General features: G+C 49.7%; 1 protein-coding gene across 12 annotated transcripts in view; it reads right to left on the bottom strand.

Moving 5' to 3' along the window:
• The window catches only part of SH3GLB2 (SH3 domain containing GRB2 like, endophilin B2), a 35346-nt gene extending 33787 nt beyond the window's left edge, over positions 1-1559 (bottom strand). For 9 of the 12 annotated variants that reach the window (XM_038745003.1, XM_038745006.1, XM_038745007.1 and 6 more), the window contains exon 1: positions 1342-1559. In XM_038745003.1, coding sequence (XP_038600931.1) covers positions 1342-1404 — 63 coding nt within the window. In that variant the 5' untranslated portion in view covers positions 1405-1559. The remainder of the gene's footprint in view (positions 1-1341) is intronic. The other 3 variants (XM_038745013.1, XM_038745015.1, XM_038745016.1) reach the window with 1 other exon arrangement.
• Between the last annotated feature and the right edge of the window lie 13066 nt (positions 1560-14625).

Below are 14625 nucleotides of genomic sequence, written 5' to 3'. Positions count from 1 at the left end.
TCCAGATGGGACTCCAGGGGCGGATCCTGGACAAACAGGGAGGAAAACAGGAGCCCTGTACCGCTTCCCCAGCGCCCTCCGGGCCACCAGGGTGCCACGGAGGCCCGCCCCACGACCTGGGATGCTTGTTTACTCTGCCAGCCAGGCTTGGCAGCTGCCAGGAGGCCTCGGAGGGGTGTGGCTGGTTGGCCCCCGCGTGCCCTGGCGGTAAGCGATCACTGTTCCCCCTTCTCCCATTCTCCCTGGGGATGGGGCGGGAAGGATGGGATGTAGCTACGGTCCGGCCTACGGTCCCCGGCTGAGTGGAGGGGTCACCACCCTGCAGCCATCCACGATCCCTCGGGGGGCCCGCAGGGCCGACGGCACCGCTCGGGGACCGGCGGCCTCAACCCTCGCCCACCTCTGTGCTTGGCAGGGGAAAGGAGGGAGTGCGGAGGCTGCAAGAGGCCTTGCCAGCCCCGAACGGGAGCCAGGGAGGGGAGGGGGACGACGCAGAGATGCCTCAGTGCAGATAAGAGGGGTTTAAGGCTCCTGTGCCAGCGTGGGGAGGACCAGGCAGAGCAGAATGGAGCCCCCGCTGCCCAAGTCCCATCTGTTCCCCGCCAACCTCTCCCAAGCGCTTGGAACAGTGCTCTGCACACAGCGGGAGCTCAATAAATGCATTCAAGCGCTGACTACAGTGCTCTGCACACAGTAAGCGCTCAATAAATATGATTGAATGAATGACTGATGGATTGGTTGATGGGAGCCAGCTTCTGCAACAGGGCCTCGGCAGAAGGAGCAAAAAACAGGAAGAGAGGGGAGAGAGGCGGAGGTTGTTGCTGAGGCTGCTACCCCCAGGCCTTCTCCCCCTCCCCGCTGGCACTGACAAGGACCTTAGTATCAGAATGTCATGCTCCCTCCTCCTCCTCCCTCTACCCCTCCTATACCAGGCAAAAGAGGGTGGGGGGAAGTGGGAGGCCTCATGGGGCAGGATCCCTGCCAATCCCCTCCCTACCCAGGCCATCAGGGCCCCCCCATCATAATAATAATGGTATTTGTTAAGCACTTACTATGAGCCAGGCATCCTACTAAGCGCTGGGGTGGATACGAGCAAATCAGGTTGGACAGATGCTTCCAGCCACCCCAGAGGGCAACCCCCTTAACCCTGCCCAGGCCCCCACCTCTGTCCTCTAGCTCCTGGCACAGCCATCCCCTTGTAGGCCGGAGCCCGGGGCGCTAATCATCCCAGGAGGGCAACCATCCGGGAAGCCGGGGAGGCCCAGCGGGCCGCTTTAGCTTGCACAACGCTCACGCTGCAGGCAGAAGCGGGCGAGGAGGCCTCGCCCGGCCTGGATTTACCTGCACCGCTCGGGTGAAAAAGATCCCGGCGTCGGAGGCCAGCTTCTTCATGCTGAAATCCATCTTGGGTCAAGGGTGGCAACGTCTCCCCGGAGCGCAGGCCCGCCACCAGACGCCAACCTCCCCGCATCTATGGGACTGAGCGACTGGCAGGCAAGCTCCCTCCCTCACTGGCTCTAGTCCTCCTCCTCTTCCTCCTCTTCCTCCTCCTCCTCCTCCTCCCACCTGCTGCCAGTCAGAGCCCCCAGAGCCTTCCAGCAGAACCAACCTCCTAGTAAAGCTCGCTGCCGCCCTCTGGCACCACGGGAAAAGCCTCTTAAAGAGGAAAACACCACAATCCACACTTCCGTGCCGCTCCTATAATCATCATCATCATCATTTTGGGATTTGTTAAGCGCTTACTATGTGCCAAGCACCGTTCTAAGAGCTGGCGGAGATACAAGGTCATCAGGTTGTCCCACACGGGACTCACAGTCTTCATCCCCATTTCCAGATGAGGTAACTGAGGCATGGAGAATAGTAATAATAATAATAACTATGGTATTTGTTAAGCGCTTACTATGTGCCAAGCACCGTTCCAAGAGCTGGCGGAGATACAAGGTCACCAGGTTGTCCCACACGGGACTCACAGTCTTCATCCCCATTTCCAGATGAGGTAACTGAGGCATGGAGAATAATAATAATAATCATAATAATAAAACTATGGTATTTGTTAAGCGCTTACTATGTGCCAAGCACTGTTCTAAGAGCTGGCGGAGATACAAGGTCACCAGGTTGTCCCACACGGGACTCACAGTCTTCATCCCCATTTCCAGATGAGGTAACTGAGGCATGGAGAATAATAATAATAATAATAATAACTATGGTATTTGCTAAGCGCTTACTATGTGCCAAGCACCGTTCTAAGAGCTGGCGGAGATACAAGGTCATCAGGTTGTCCCACACAGGACTCACAGTCTTCATCCCCATTTCCAGATGAGGCAACTGAGGCATGGAGAATAATAATAATAATCATAATAATAAAACTATGGTATTTGTTAAGCGCTTACTATGTGCCAAGCACCGTTCTAAGAGCTGGCGGAGATACAAGGTCATCAGGTTGTCCCACACGGGACTCACAGTCTTCATCCCCATTTCCAGATGAGGTAACTGAGGTATGGAGAATAGTAATAATAATAATAACTATGGTATTTTTTAAGCGCTTACTATGTGCCAAGCACCGTTCTAAGAGCTGGCGGAGATACAAGGTCATCAGGTTGTCCCACACGGGACTCACAGTCTTCATCCCCATTTCCAGATGAGGTAACTGAGGCATGGAGAATAGTAATAATAATAATAACTATGGTATTTGTTAAGCGCTTACTATGTGCCAAGCTCCGTTCTAAGAGCTGGCGGAGATACAAGGTCATCAGGTTGTCCCACACAGGACTCACAGTCTTCATCCCCATTTCCAGATGAGGCAACTGAGGCATGGAGAATAATAATAATAATCATAATAATAAAACTATGGTATTTGTTAAGCGCTTACTATCTGCCAAGCTCCGTTCTAAGAGCTGGCGGAGATACAAGGTCATCAGGTTGTCCCACACGGGACTCACAGTCTTCATCCCCATTTCCAGATGAGGTAACTGAGGTATGGAGAATAGTAATAATAATAATAACTATGGTATTTGTTAAGCGCTTACTATGTGCCAAGCACCGTTCCAAGAGCTGGCGGAGATACAAGGTCACCAGGTTGTCCCACACGGGACTCACAGTCTTCATCCCCATTTCCAGATGAGGTAACTGAGGCATGGAGAATAGTAATAATAATAATAACTATGGTATTTGTTAAGCGCTTACTATGTGCCAAGCTCCGTTCTAAGAGCTGGCGGAGATACAAGGTCATCAGGTTGTCCCACACGGGACTCACAGTCTTCATCCCCATTTCCAGATGAGGTAACTAAGGCATGGAGAATAATAATAATAATAATAATAATAACAATGGCTTTTGTTAGGTGCTGACTATGTGCAAAGCACTGTTCTAAGCGCTGGGGAGGAAGTGAAGTGACTTGCCCAAAGTCACACAGCTGACAAGTGGCGGAGCCAGGATTAGATCCCACGACCTCTGACTCCCAAGCCCGCTCTCTTTCCACTGAGCCACGCTATGGTATTTGTTAAGCACTTACTATATGCCAGGCACTGTACTAGGCGCTGTGGTGGATTCAAGCAAATCATTCATTCATTCAATCGTATTGATTGAGCGCTTACTGTATGCAGAGCACTGGACTAAGCTCTTGGGAAGTACAAGTTCATTCATTCATTCATTCAATCGTATTGATTGAGCGCTTACTGTGTGCAGAGCACTGGACTAAGCGCTTGGGAAGTACAAGTTGGCAACATATAGACACGGTCCCTACCTGACAACGGGCTCACAGTCTAGAAGACGAGCTCACAGTCTAGAAATCGGGTTGGGCACAGTCCCTGTCCCATATGGGGCTCACAGTCTCCATCCCTATTTTACAGATGAGGGAACTGAGGCACAGAGATACAGGATAATCGGGTTGGATGCGGTCCCAGTCTCCCGTGGGGCTCACTCAGTCCCCATTTCACAGATGATTGTCTTTCAGGGAGATGGGGGCGGCTGGTAAAGTTATATTTATAAGGCAGTGTCTGGTCAGGCAGCCCCTCGCCTACGGCTGTTCTGAAACAGACGGGGAAGCTCAGCTTTTGTCAAGAAGTGGTGATCATCAGACACGATCCCTGGCCTGAAATTCATCCTGTGGAGGGGGTGATCTGATCCCCAAGAGGTGCAAAATGGCCCAAAAAAGAGTTAGTGCCTGCTAGGGTAGAATAGAAGTGTTCCCTGCCCACAGGGAGTTCATAGTTTAGGCCCTACTGAGAGCTCACCTACTCCAGGAGGCCTTCCCAGACTGAGCCCCTTCCTTCCTCTCCCCCTCGTCCCCCTCTCCACCCCCCATCTTACCTCCTTCCCTTCCCCACAGCACCTGTATATATGTTTGTACATATTTATTACTCTATTTTACTTGTACATATCTATTCTATTTTATTTTGTTAGTATGTTTGGTTTTGTTCCCTGTCTCCCCCTTTTAGACTGTGAACCCACTGTTGGGTAGGGACTGTCTCTGTATGTTGCCAACTTGTACTTCCCAAGCGCTTAGTCCAGTGCTCTGCACACAGGAAGCGCTCAATAAATACGATTGATGATGATGATGATGATAGTTTAGACAGTCTGCATGACCTAGTGGAAGGAGCCTAGGTTAAGGTCACTCTTGTCTGCTGTGTGACCTTAGGCAAGTCACTTCTCTGCCTCAGTTGCCTCACCTTGTAAAGTGGGGGTTGAGACTGTGAGCCCCACATGGGACGATTTATGACACCTGTCTACATGTTTTGTTTTGTCGTCCGTCTCCCCCTTCTAGACTGTGAGCCCGTTGTCGGGTAGGGACCGTCTCTAGATGTTGCCGACTTGGACTTCCCAAGCGCTTAGTCCAGTGCTCTGCACACAGTAGTAATAATAATAATAATAATGGCATTTATTAAGTGCTTACTGTGTGCAAAGCACTGTTCTAAGTGCTGGGGAGGTTACAGGGTGATCAGGTTGTCCCACGGGGGGCTCACAGTCTTAAGCCCCATTTTACAGATGAGGTAACTGAGGCGCAGAGAAGTTAAGTGACTTGCCCAAAGTCACACAGCTGACAATTGGCGGAGCCGGCCTTTGAACCCATGACCTCTGACTCCAAAGCCCGGGCTCTTTTCCACTGAGCCACGCGCTCAATAAATATGATTGAATGAATGACAGCCTGTGTCCAACCTGATTTGCTTGTATCCACGTAGTGCTTGGCTCATAGTAAGCTCTTAATATTTATTACTCTATTTATTTTATTTGTACATATTTATTCTATTTATTTTATTTTGTTAATATGTTTTGTTTTGTTGTCTGTCTCCCCCTTCTAGACTGTGAGCCCGCTGTGGGGTAGGGACCGTCTCTATTTATGTTGCCGACTTGGACTTCCCAAGCGCTTAGTCCAGTGCTCTGCACACAGTAAGCGCTCAATCAATACGATTGAATGATTGAATGAATGAATGAATTTATTGAGCGCTTACTGTATTCAGAGCACTGTACTAAGCACTTAGGAGAGTACAATATAGCAATATAACAGACACAATCCCTGCCCACAACAAGCTTAGAGTCTAGAGAAGCAGCGTGGATCAGTGGAAAGAGCACGGGCTTTGGAGTCAGAGGTCATGGGTTCAAATCCCGGCTCCGCCAATTGTCAGCTGGGTGACTTTGGGCAAGTCACTTAACTTCTCTGGGCCTCAGTTACTTCATCTGTAAAATGGGGATTAAGACTGTGAGCCCCCGTGGGACAACCTGATCACCTTGTAACCTCCCCAGCGCTTAGAACAGTGCTTTGCACATAGTAAGTGCTTAATAAATGTCATCATTATTATTATTATTAGAGGGGAAGACAGACATTAATATAGATAAATTACTGACCTGTATATAAGTGCTGCGGGGAAGGCGGGGACGGTGATGCCTCTGGTACAAGAAGGGTCGTTCTGGGAGGGGACTGAGATCCCTTCTCTCCCTCCCCATCCTGAAGTCCCCAAACCACAGGGATCGTTTGCTCTCTTCACTGTTCTTTCCAATTGCACTGCACCCTTGCTTAAAATCAATCAATCAATCAATCAATCAATCGTATTTATTGAGCGCTTACTGTGTGGAGAGCACTGGACTAAGCGCTTGGTAAGTACAAGTCGGCAACCTATAGAGACAGTCCCTACCCAACAATCAATCAATCAATCAATCAATCGTATTTATTGAGCGCTTACTGTGTGCAGAGCACTGTACCAAGCGCTTGGGAAGGACAAGTTGGCAACATCTAGAGACGGTCCCTACCCAACAGTGGGTTCACAGTCTAGAAGGGGGAGACGGAGAACAAAACCAAACATAGTAACAAAATAAAATAAATAGAATAAATATGTACAAATAAATAAATAAATTTATACGCTTACTATGTGCAAAGCACTGTTCTAGGTGCTGGGGAGGTTACAAGGTGATTGGGTTGTCCCATGGGGGGGCTCACAGTCTTCATCCCCATTTTACAGATGAGGGAACTGGGGCACAGAGAAGTAAAGTGGCTTGCCCAAGGACTAGAATCCATGACCTTTTGACTTTGCTTCTCAAGCTGTTGTGTTGAAGTCTTTCAAACATCTAGTGTAGTACAGTGGTCTGCACCTAGCATTTTATTTTGTTAATATGTTTTGTTTTGTTCTCTGTCTCCCCCTTCTAGACTGTGAGCCCACTGTTGGGTAGGGACCGTCTCTAGTTGTTGCCAACTTGGACTTCCCAAGTGCTTAGTACAATGCTCTGCACACAGTAAGCGCTCAGTAAGTATGATTGATTGATTGATTGATAGTAGCACAAAAATAAATACCAGGGACTGATTTATTAGACTGTGAGCTCATGATGGGCAGGGACTGTCTCTCTTTGTTGCTGTATTGTACTTTCCCAAGTCCAGTGCTTTGCGCACAAGAGGCATTTCCACTTTCTCTGGGCGGGGCTGCCTCAAATCCAGGAGAAACAGCCGAAGAGCTCAGTTGTCTCCCTACATTTTCACAATCCAGAAACCCCAGTTGGAAAATCCAGCTGCTGGCTGCCTTTCAGCCCAGGGAAGACCTGGCTAAGGGGAGCACACTTAGGGTAGGGGACAGGCAGAGAGCCTAGCAACAGACTGTGAGCCCACCCTTCTAGACTGTGAGCCCACTGTTGGGTAGGGACCATCTCTATATGTTGCCAACTTGGACTTCCCAAGCGCTTAGTACAGTGCTCTGCACCAAGTAAGTGCTCAATAAATAAATACAATTGATTGATTGATTGATTCCTCCCATCAAGGCCCTACTGAGAGCTCACCTCCTCCAGGAGGCCTTCCCAGACTGAGCCCCCTCCTTCCTCTCCCCCCTCGTCCCCCTCTCCATCCCCACCGTCTTACCTCCTTCCCTTCCCCACAGCACCTGTATATATGTATATATGTTTGTACAGATTTATTACTCTATTTATTTATTTTACTTGTACATATCTATTCTATTTATTTTATTTTGTTAATATGTTTGGTTTTGTTCTCCGTCTCCCCCTTCTAGACTGTGAGCCCACTGTTGGGTAGGGACCGTCTCTATATGTTGCCAACTTGTCCTTCCCAAGCGCTTAGTACATTGCTCTGCACACAGTAAGCGCTCAATAAATACGATTGATTGATTCCCAAGCGCTTAGTACAGTGCTCTGCACACAGTAAGCGCTCAATAAATACGACTGATTGATTGATTGATCTGGAAAATGGGGATTATGACTGTGAGCCCCCCCCGTGGGAAAACCTGATCGCCCCAGCGCTTAGAACAGTGTTTTGCACATAGTAAGCGCTTAATAAATGCCATCATTATTATTATTATTATTATTACTCTATTTATTTATTTATTTTATTTGGACATCTTTACTCTATTTTATTTTGTTATTATGCTTTGTTTTGTTCTCCGTCTCCCCCTTCTAGACTGTGAGCCCACTGTTGGAAAGGGACCGTCTCTAGATGTTGCCAACTTCCCAAGCGCTTAGTCCAGTGCTCTGCACACAGTAAGCGCTCAATAAATACGACTGAATGAATGACTGACTGCATGAATGAGAGGCCTCAGGTTTTCCCTCCGGCCTCCTGCCCCTTTAAGAGCATCCCCGCCCCTCCCCTCCCCGATCTGCCAATCAAACCCCAGCGGCCAATCGGATTCGAGCCGAGGAAGGCGCGACCCCTGCGGCTCAACCGAACTACCAGGGAGGGGCGCGGGGGTCACGTGACCCGGCCCCTCGGTTCGGCTTCGCTCATTGGCTGCGGGCCGCGTCCGTCAGGGGCCCGAGTCCCTCCTCCTCGGCCGCAGTAAAGGTAGGCTGCGCCGCGGGGGAAGGAGACGCTGCCCTTCCGAAGCGATGGAGGCAGGGGTGAGTGGTTCATTCATTCATTCAATCAATCAATCAATCAATCGTATTTATTAAGCGCCTACTGTGTGCAGAGCACTGTACTAAGCGCTTGGGAAGTACAGGGGCGGACAGTCCGAGCTAGTTTGTACGTATAATATATGTGCATGTACAATATATTACTCTATTTATTTATTTTACTTGTATATATCTATTCTATTTATTTAAGCGCTTAGTACAGTGCTCTGCACACAGTAAGCGCTCAATAAATACGATTGATTGATTTACTTTGTTAATATGTTTTGTTGTCTGTCTCCCCCTTCTAGACAGTGAGCCCACTATTGGGTAGGAACCGTCTCTATGTGTTGCCACCTTGGACTTCCCAAGCGCTTAGTACAGTGCTCTGCACACAGTAAGCGCTCAATAAATACGATTGATTGATATAATAATAATAATGGCATTTATTAAGCGCTTACTATGTGCAAAGCACTGTACTGAGCGCTGGGGAGGTTACAAGGTGATCAGGTTGGCCCACGGGGGGCTCACATCTTCATCCCCATTTGACAGACGAGGTCACTGAGGCCCAGAGAAGTGAAGTGACTTGCCCAAAGTCACACAGCTGAAATTGGCGGAGCCGGAATTTGAACCCATGACCTCTGACTCCAAAGCCTGGGCTCTTTCCACTGAGCCACGCTGCTTCCGGTAAGCAGCATTTTAGAGATTTTACAGATGAGGTAACTGAGGCCCAGAGAAGTTAAGGGACTTGCCCAAAGTCACACAGCTGACAATTGGCGGAGCCGGGATTTGAACCCATGACCTCCGACTCCAAAGCCCGGGCTCTTTCCACTGAGCCATGCTAACCAGAAGGATGCCCGGCTGGGGGTAGGGAAGGTGCCTGGGCACCTTGTACTTGCTCTGTCCATTTTGACACCCGTCTACATGTTTTGTTTTGTTGCCTGTCTCCCCCTTTCATTCACTCATGAAGCAGCGTGGCTCAGTGGAAAGAGCCCGGGCTCTGGAGTCAGAGGTTGTGGGTTCAAATCCCGGCTCCACCAGTTGTCAGCTGGGTGACTTTGGGCAAGTCACTTCACTTCTCTGGGCCTCAGTGACCTCATCTGTAAAATGGGGATTAAGACTGTGAGCCCCCTGTGGGACAACCTGATCACCTTGTGACCTCCCCAGCGCTTAGAACAGTGCTTTGCACATAGTAAGTGCTTAATAAATGCCATTATCAATATTATTATTCATTCAATTGTATTTATTGAGCGCTTACTGTGTGCAGAGCATTGTCCTCAGCGCTTGGGAAGTACAAGTTGGCAACATATAGAAACGGTCCCTACCCAACAGCGGGCTCACAGTCTAGAAGGGGGAGACAGACAACAAAACATGTTAACAAAGTAAAGTAAATAGATTAGTAAATATGTACAAGTAAAATAAATAGAGTAATAAATCTGTACAAACATATATACAGGTGCTGTGGGGAGGGGAAGGAGGTAGGGCCGGGGGGACCTTTCTGGACTGTGAGCCCGTTGTTGGGTAGGGACCGTCTCTATATGTTGCCGACTTGTAGTAATAATAATAATAATAATAATGATGACATTTATTAAGTGCTTACTATGTGCAAAACACTGTTCTAAGCGCTGGGGAGGTTGCAAGGTGATCAGGTTGTCCCACGGGGGGCTCACAATCTTAATCCCCATTTTACAGATGAGGTAACTGAGGCACAGAGGAGTTGTGACTTGCCCAAAGTCATACAGCTGACAATTGGCGGAGCCGGGATTTGAACCCGTGACCTCTGACTCCGAAGCCTGTGCTCTTTCCACTGAGTCACGTTGCTTCTCCAAGTGCTTAGTACAGTGTTCTGCACACAGTAAGCGCTCAATAAATACGATTGAATGACTGAATGGGCCGGGGATGGCACCTCAGGAAAGGCCCCTTATCTGTGGCATCGGGGGAGAAGAGGTGTCCGGGGATGGCACCATAGGAAAGGCCCCTTAATAATAATAATTTTGGTATTTAAGCACTGTCCTAAGCGCTGGGGCAATAGAAGGTGATCAGGTTGTCCCACGTGGGGCTCACAATCTTAATCCTCATTTTACAGATGAGGTCACTGAGGCCCAGAGAAGTGAAGTGACTTGCCCAAAGTCTCACAGTTGACAAGCGGCGGAGCCGGGATTAGAACCCATGACCTCTGACTCCCAAGCCCGGGCTCTTTCCACTGAGCCACACTGCTTCACGCCTTAACTGTGGCATCGGGGGAGAAGATGTGCCTGGGGATGGCACCATAGGAAAGGCCCCTTAATAATTCATTCATTCATTCATTCTATCGTATTTATTGAGCGCTTACTGTACTAAGCGCTTGGGAAGTCCAAGTTGGCAACATATAGAGACGGTCCCTACCCAACAGTGGGCTCACAGTCTAGAAGGGGGAGACAGAGAACAAAACAAAACATATTAACAGAATAAAATAAATAGAATAAATATGTACAAGTAAAATAGAGTAATAAATACGTACAAACATACATAAATAATTTTGGCATTTGCTAAGCGCTTACTATGTACCAAGCACTGTTCTAAGCACTGGGGGAGATACAGGGTCATCAGGTTGTCCCACATGGGACTCACAGTCTTAATCCCCATTTTCCAGATGAGGTCACTGAGGCACAGAGAATAAGAATAATAATAATGATGTTGGTATTTGTTAAGTGCTTACTATGTGCAAGGCACTGTTCTAAGCGCTGGGGGGAACACAAGGAGATGAGGTTGTCCCATGTGGGGCTCACAGTCTTAATCCCCGTTGTACAGATGAGGGAACTGAGGCACAGAGAAGTTAAGTGACTTGCCCAGAGTCACACAGCTGACAAGCTGTGGCATCCCTTAAATGTGGCATTGAGGGAGAAGTGCCCGGGGATGGTGCCATAGGAAAGACCCCTTAAAGGTGGCACTGGGGGAGAAGAGGTGCCCGGGGATGGTGCCGTATGAAGGCCCCTTAACTATGGCATCGGGGGAGAAGATGTGCCCGGGGGTTGGTGCCATACGAAGGCCCCTCAACTGTGGCATCGGGGGAGAAGACGTGCCCCGGGGATGGTGCCGTAGGAAAGGCCCCTTAACTGTGGCATCGGGGGAGAAGATGTGCCCGTGGTTGGTGCCATACAAAGGCCCCTCAGCTGTGGCATTGGGAGAGAAGACGTGCCCGGGGATGGTGCCATACGAAGGCCCCTTAACTGTGGCGTCGGGGGAGAAAACGTGCCCGGGGATGGTGCCGTAGGAAAGGCCCCTTAACTGTGGCATTGGGGGAGAAGACGTGCCCGGGGATGGTGCCGTAGGAAAGGCCCCTTAATGGTGGCATCGGGGGAGAAGACGTGCCCGGGGATGGTGCCGTAGGAAAGGCCCCTTAACGGTGGCATCGGGGGAGAAGAGGTCCCCGAGTTGGGGGGTGGACAGAAGCGGGAGACGGGGAGGAGAGGAAGTTGCCCAGATTGGTGTTGGCAGCAAGGTGCCTTTGGGAGCCAGTGCGGCAGTGGGTTTAACCATCAGGAGAGGAAGGATCAATCAATCAATCAATCAATCGTATTTATTGAGCGCTTACTATGTGCAGAGCACTGTACTAAGCGCTTGGGAAGTACAAATTGGCATCACATAGAGACAGTCCCTACCCAACAGTGGGCTCACAGTCTAAAAGGGGGGAGACAGAGAACAGAACCAAACATACCAACAAAATAAAATAAGTAGGATAGAAATGTACAAGTAAAATAAATAAATAAATAAATAAATAGAGTAATAAATATGTACAACCATATATACATATATACAGGTGCTGTGGGGAAGGGAAGGAGGTAAGACGGGGGGATGGAGAGGGGGACGAGGGGGAGAGGAAAGAAGGGGCTCAGTCTGGGAAGGCCTCCTGGAGGAGGTGAGCTCTCAGCAGGGCCTTGAAGGGAGGAAGAGAGCTAGCTTGGCGGATGGGCAGAGGGAGGGCATTCCAGGCCCGGGGGATGACGTGGGCCGGGGGTCGATGGCGGGACAGGCGAGAGCGAGGTACAGTGAGGAGATTAGTGGTGGAGGAGCGGAGGGTGCGGGCTGGGCAGTAGAAGGAGAGAAGGGAGGTGAGGTAGGAGGGGGCGAGGTGATGGACAGCCTGGAAGCCCAGGGTGAGGAGTTTCTGCCTGATGCGCAGATTGATCGGTAGCCATTGGAGGTTTTTGAGGAGGGGAGTAATATGTCCAGAGCGTTTCTGGACAAAGATAACCCGGGCAGCAGCATGAAGTATGAAGGATCTTTCAAGGGAGTGACCAGGTCAATCAATCAATCAATCGTATTTATTGAACTCTCACTGTGTGCAGAGCACTGTACTAAGCGCTTGGGAAGTACAAGCTGGCAACGTATAGAGGCAGTCCCTACCCAACAGTGGGCTCACAGTCTAGAAGGGGGAGACAGAGAACAAAACCAAACATACTAACAAAATAAATACAATCGTGCTGGGCCCCCGTGCCCTTGGGATGCCCCAGGGGACCACCCTATTTGCCCCCACGGGGTCAGAGTGGTTACGTAGCCCGGTGACGGTCAGCTTCCGTAACAAACGAGCCCCCTTGGGCATTTTAATTTACCTTCCCAGGCTCACCCTCCTGGTGGGACTGTGGCTTCGTGTCTAGTTTATAACCGGGTCTGTGTTGCAACTGCTTTTCCGAAGGTGAGATTTGGCGGGGAAGGGTTGGGAGGACGCCGGGTTGGGGGAGACCTTGAGACCTTGGAGGCCTTCCCAGACTGAGCCCCCTCCTTCCTCTCCCTCTCTTCCCCATCCCCATCCCCCCAGCCTTACCTCCTTCCCCTCCCCACAGCACCTGTATATGTGTATATATGTTTGTACGTATTTATTACTCTATTTTATTTGTACATATTTATTCCATTTATTTTATTTAGTTAATATGTTTTGTTTTGTTGTCTGTCTCCCCCTTCTAATAATAATAATAATAATAATGATGGCATTTGTTAAGCGCTTACTATGTGCAGAGCACTGTTCTAAGCGCTGGGGGGATACAGGGTGATCAGGTTGTCCCACGTGGGGCTCACAGTCTTAATCCCCATTTTACAGATGAGGTCACTGAGGCTCAGAGAAGTGAAGTGACCTGCCCAAGGTCACACAGCAGACATGTGGCAGAGTCGGGATTCAAACCCATGACCTCAGACTCCAAAGCCCGGGCTCTTTCCACTGAGCCACACTGCTTCTCTCGACTGTGAGAAGAGACAGTGTGACAGTCTAGAGACAGTCTCTAGACTGTGAGCCCACTGTTGGGTAGGGACCGTCTCTAAATGTTGCCAACCTGTACTTCCCAAGCGCTTAGTACAGTGCTCTGCACGCAGTAAGCGCTCAATAAATATGATTGAATGAATGAATGAATGTCGTCCCCTCGATGTGTTGCCCAGGATGTCACCCACGGTTGCCTCAAGGACTGGGGTGAAAGAATCCTCAAGGGGATCACCCCTGCTCAGGACCGAATGCTATTCCAAGACTTTGTCAGGTGTCTTTTTCATGGAATTATGAATGCCCAGTCAGGAAGGGCCTTCCAGAGGTCAGAGAGTCCCAACCTCTGCCTCCTGGCAATGGACCAACCATTTTAATTGAACCGATAAGTTCCGCAACTTTACCGGCTCCCAGAGAAGTTTCCCAGCCTCCCCCGAGGGGCACAGAGGGTATAAAATAAATGAAATCTCTGTTCTTCATCGTTCTCTGAGTAGCTTGCTCAGCATGTGCCCCGGGGCTGGTGTATCATCAAGGTCAAAACCATCTCATTGTCTCCCCCTTTTAGACTGTGAGCCCACTGTTGGGTAGGGACTGTCTCTATGTGTTGCCAATTTGTACTTCCCAAGCGCTTAGTACAGTGCTCTGCACATAGTAAGCGCTCAATAAATACGATTGATTGATCGATTGATTGATCTCAGACAGATGAAGGTCCGTCCCGTCCACTGCAGGCAGGTGCAGGCCCCGCTGGCCTGCATCTCGGGCTGTTCTCGTCATCTGCTCTGCAGTGCGATGTCCTGGGCCCCTCTGGAAGTTATCGAAATCAAAGAAGACTCAGTTCCTGCCCTTGACGACTTCGCTTGGCGGAGACCAGGCAATCCCAGATGCGTGTGCACGCTCGCGCACATCCACTAAAAACATCGAACCACTGTTGTTGGAAGCCTAGCAGTGTATACGTGCCGTGGCACTTAACTGACACCTCTCAGCCTAGTTTGCAGGGCTCTATTTACGGGTCGGAGTGACGGATTGAGCCACGTAAACCCGATCTTGGTGAGAAGGAGCAGGGAAGGCAATCCAGGAAGGCAGT

Source organism: Tachyglossus aculeatus, chromosome 4, assembly GCF_015852505.1.
Source record: "Tachyglossus aculeatus isolate mTacAcu1 chromosome 4, mTacAcu1.pri, whole genome shotgun sequence".
NCBI classification, from domain to species: domain Eukaryota; kingdom Metazoa; phylum Chordata; class Mammalia; order Monotremata; family Tachyglossidae; genus Tachyglossus; species Tachyglossus aculeatus.
The sequence above is the reverse complement of the archived record's forward strand: the minus strand, read 5'-3'. Positions and strand labels throughout refer to the sequence as shown.